Source organism: Bubalus bubalis, chromosome 16 (assembly GCF_019923935.1).
Source record: "Bubalus bubalis isolate 160015118507 breed Murrah chromosome 16, NDDB_SH_1, whole genome shotgun sequence".
NCBI classification, from domain to species: domain Eukaryota; kingdom Metazoa; phylum Chordata; class Mammalia; order Artiodactyla; family Bovidae; genus Bubalus; species Bubalus bubalis.
Genome location: NC_059172.1, coordinates 37,835,299 through 37,838,696, shown reverse-complemented (window position 1 = coordinate 37,838,696; position 3,398 = coordinate 37,835,299). Strand labels below are relative to the sequence as shown.

Here is a 3,398-nt window from a genome sequence, read left to right as displayed (position 1 = left end):
GTTTGGGTATCAGAATAACACTAACTTAATAGAAAGAATTGTGAAGTATTCCCTTCTTTTCTATTTTCTAGAAGATATTGCATAGAATTGGTGTTAATACTTCAAAAGTTTGGTAGAATTCTGCAATGAAAATACATGGCTCTGGAGATTACTTTTTTTAATAAAAATTCAATGTCATTAATGGTAACAGAGCTATTTAAATTGTATTTTTCATATTGAGTACATTTTTGTGTGTTTTCTGAGCAATTGTCAAGAATTTGTTTAATGTAGTATTTCCATGTTACCCTTTCATTTTTTCAGAGTCCAACATGATATTCTGTTTCATTCCTGGCATTGTGTATTTGTTTCTTCTCTTTTTTTCCTTATCAATATTGGTAGAAGTTAGTCAGTTTAATAGTCAAGTTAGTTAATGATATTTTCAAGTAGCAAGCCATATGCTTCATTGATTTTAACTTTATTTTTCTGATTTTAATTTCATTATCTTCTCCTCTTTATCATTCACTTTCTTCTACTAATGAAATAGTAGTCATTGTAGGAGTTATCAGTTCAGTTCAGTTCAGTTGCTCAGTCATGTCCAGCTCTTTGCTACCTCATGGACTGCAGTACACCTGGCTTCCCTGTCCATCACCAACTCCCGGAGCTTACTGTCATTCTTTTTCTAGATTTGGAATATTGCTTGGATATTTTTCCTCTTTTATAATGTATGTATTGAGTGCTCTAAATTACCTTTCAACAATACTTTAGTGTGTTCCAGAAATTATGATACATTGAATTCTATTTTTAGTCAATGTATTTTTTTAATTTTCCTAGAGACTTCCTCTCTGACTCATGGATTATTTACAAGTGTCTTGCTTACTTTCCAAATGTTTATAGGTTTTCCTGTCCTTTTAAATTTTTTTATTTATTGTCAGATTCTGTTGTAACTGGAAAATGCACAGTATATGCTTTTGATCTTTTTGAAATATTTAGGTTTCTTTTATGGCTCAGGATAATTCTTGTTATAGGTATATGTTTCATGTACACATGAAGAAAAGAATGTATATTCCAGTATTGTTGGGGAAATTGTTTTATAAAGATCTACTAGATACTGTTAATTGAACTTCTATTGGGTTTTATATTCTTGTTGGTTTTCTGTATAGTTGTTATATCCATTGTTGAGAGAGGTATGTTGAGATGTCCAACTGAAATTTTCAATCACTATTTGAAAAGAAGACTGGTATCTACGGCAGACATCTGTTCCTAAATTATTCATTTCTTAATGATTATCCTGATTTCCACTATGTTTTTATCATTGTAACTTGGGCTAATGAGGAGACTAGTCTTTCACAGAGGTGAGGAGATAAAATAATCATAAGACAGTGTGTGTGCGCATGGGGCAGGGGTGTGTCAAGGCTTTGGGCATTCTGAAGACATTGCCTCAATCAGCACCTTCACTTGTTATAACCCAAATGTTACACTTAAAAAGATAGTTTTAGATCCTGCCCAAACATCCAACTGAAATATCACTTTGTTTCTTTCCCTTTGGCCTTTCATCTTTTCCCTGAAAGATATGTGATATAGGATTTTGTATTCTTAGAATCTGAAAGGATCCTTAGGACACAATCTCGTATCTGCTTGGTTTTCACCCCGTAGACAATAGGGTTCATAGTGGGAGGTAGGAGCAAGTAAATATTGGCCACAATGATGTGACAAGATGAAGGAATTGTATGGCTCCCAAAGCGATTAAAAAAGAAACAGAAGAAGGCTGGGCTGTAGGAGAAAACTATAGCACAGATGTGGGCAGTGCAGGTGCTGAAGGCCTTCCGCCGAGCTTCTGCTGATGATAGACTGACCACTGCCCGGAGGATCATGGTGTAGGAGATGGCAATGCACAGGATGTCAAAGCCTCCAATTAGGAAGGCAGCCATCAGACCATAGACAACATTGATCTTGATATTTCCACAAGATAGCTTGGCCACAGATAGCTGGTCACAATAGGTATGGTGTATTAGGTTGCCTCTGCAGTAGGGTAGTCGCTTGGTGAAGAAAACCAAGGGAATGATGAGAAATACTGCTCTCAGGAAAGTGGCAACCCCAACTTTTGCAATGACAGGATTGGTGAGGATAGTTGAATAGTGCAGAGGGTAGCAGATGGCCACATAGCGGTCCAGGGCCATAAGCATGAGCACCCCAGATTCCATCCCTGTGAAGGTGTGAATAAAGAACATCTGGACCAAACATTCTTCAAAGCTGATTTCCTTGAGTTGAAACCAGAAGATGCAAAGAGCTTTAGGGGTGGTACTAGAGCACATGACAAGGTCAGTTAGGGAAAGCATGGCCAAGAAGTAATACATGGGTCTGTGTAGTGAGTCCTCATAGCGAATGAGGTAGAGGAGTCCACAGTTCCCTACCATAGCTACAACATACATGGAGCAGAATGGGAAGGAAATCCACATGTGCATGTCCTCCAGTCCTGGGATCCCATTAAGAATAAAACAGGCTGGTGTCACATCTGTTTGGTTCAGCATTATCATGATCAGGCTGGTATAGTCACTAAGAAGCTTATATGGTTTCACGTTTATTTTTTGTTTTGCTTTGCTTTTTTGATCCTTCTAGATTTGGAAAAAAGAAAAATAAATCTCAGCTGCGGTTCCTCTGTCTGTTCCTTGTCTCTGCTAAATTTGCATTTTAAATCAAAGAATCAAATATTTTAATGCCAGGAAATATTTGTTTACACATAGCTTAAACCAGGTATATAGTCTTTGTTAATTCATTAAATGATAAATTCATTCAACAAATATATATGTATCACCTATTATATGCCAGGCACTATCACATATATTGCAACAACATTATTTTAAACAAAAGAAAAAATTCCTATAATTGATAAATAAGAATCTCAAAATAGATAAATCTTCATAAATTTTTAATTAATTGGTTGCAGTCTTTCTAACTAATTTTTGTTTAATCCTATTTAAATGTTAATTACTGTACACATCTCCTTTTGGATGTTTTCTTAAGGAAAATTTCATTAATTACTCATCAGTGACACAATAGACATGGTTAGGATGCATTTAATATTGCTCTTATTTCTAACAAAGTTCATATCTATGCTTACTGTAAACCAGGCACAGTTCTAGGATTTTACAAAGATTAACTCATTTAGTCCTCACTACAAGCTCAGAAAGTAATCTTTTATTAATCTGTACTTTGCTGCTGTTGTTATTCAGTCTCTAAGTCGTGTCTGACTCTTTGTGACCTGATGAACTGTAGCACACCAGGCTTCCCTGTCTTTCACTAACCCAAGTTTGATCAAACTCACATCCATTGAGTTGATGATACCATCCAATCATCTCATTCTCTGTCAACCCCTTCTCCTCCTGCCCTCAATCTTTCCTAGCATCAGGGTCTTTTCCAAT

General features: G+C 35.9%; 1 protein-coding gene across 1 annotated transcript; it reads right to left on the bottom strand.

The window, feature by feature from the left end:
• Nucleotides 1–1,529: 1,529 nt before the first annotated feature.
• On the bottom strand, nt 1,530–2,513 carry LOC102395821 (olfactory receptor 52N4-like). The gene has a single exon (XM_006053586.3). It carries the CDS (start codon nt 2,511–2,513, stop codon nt 1,530–1,532), a length of 984 nt encoding a protein of 327 aa, XP_006053648.2.
• Nucleotides 2,514–3,398: the final 885 nt, after the last annotated feature.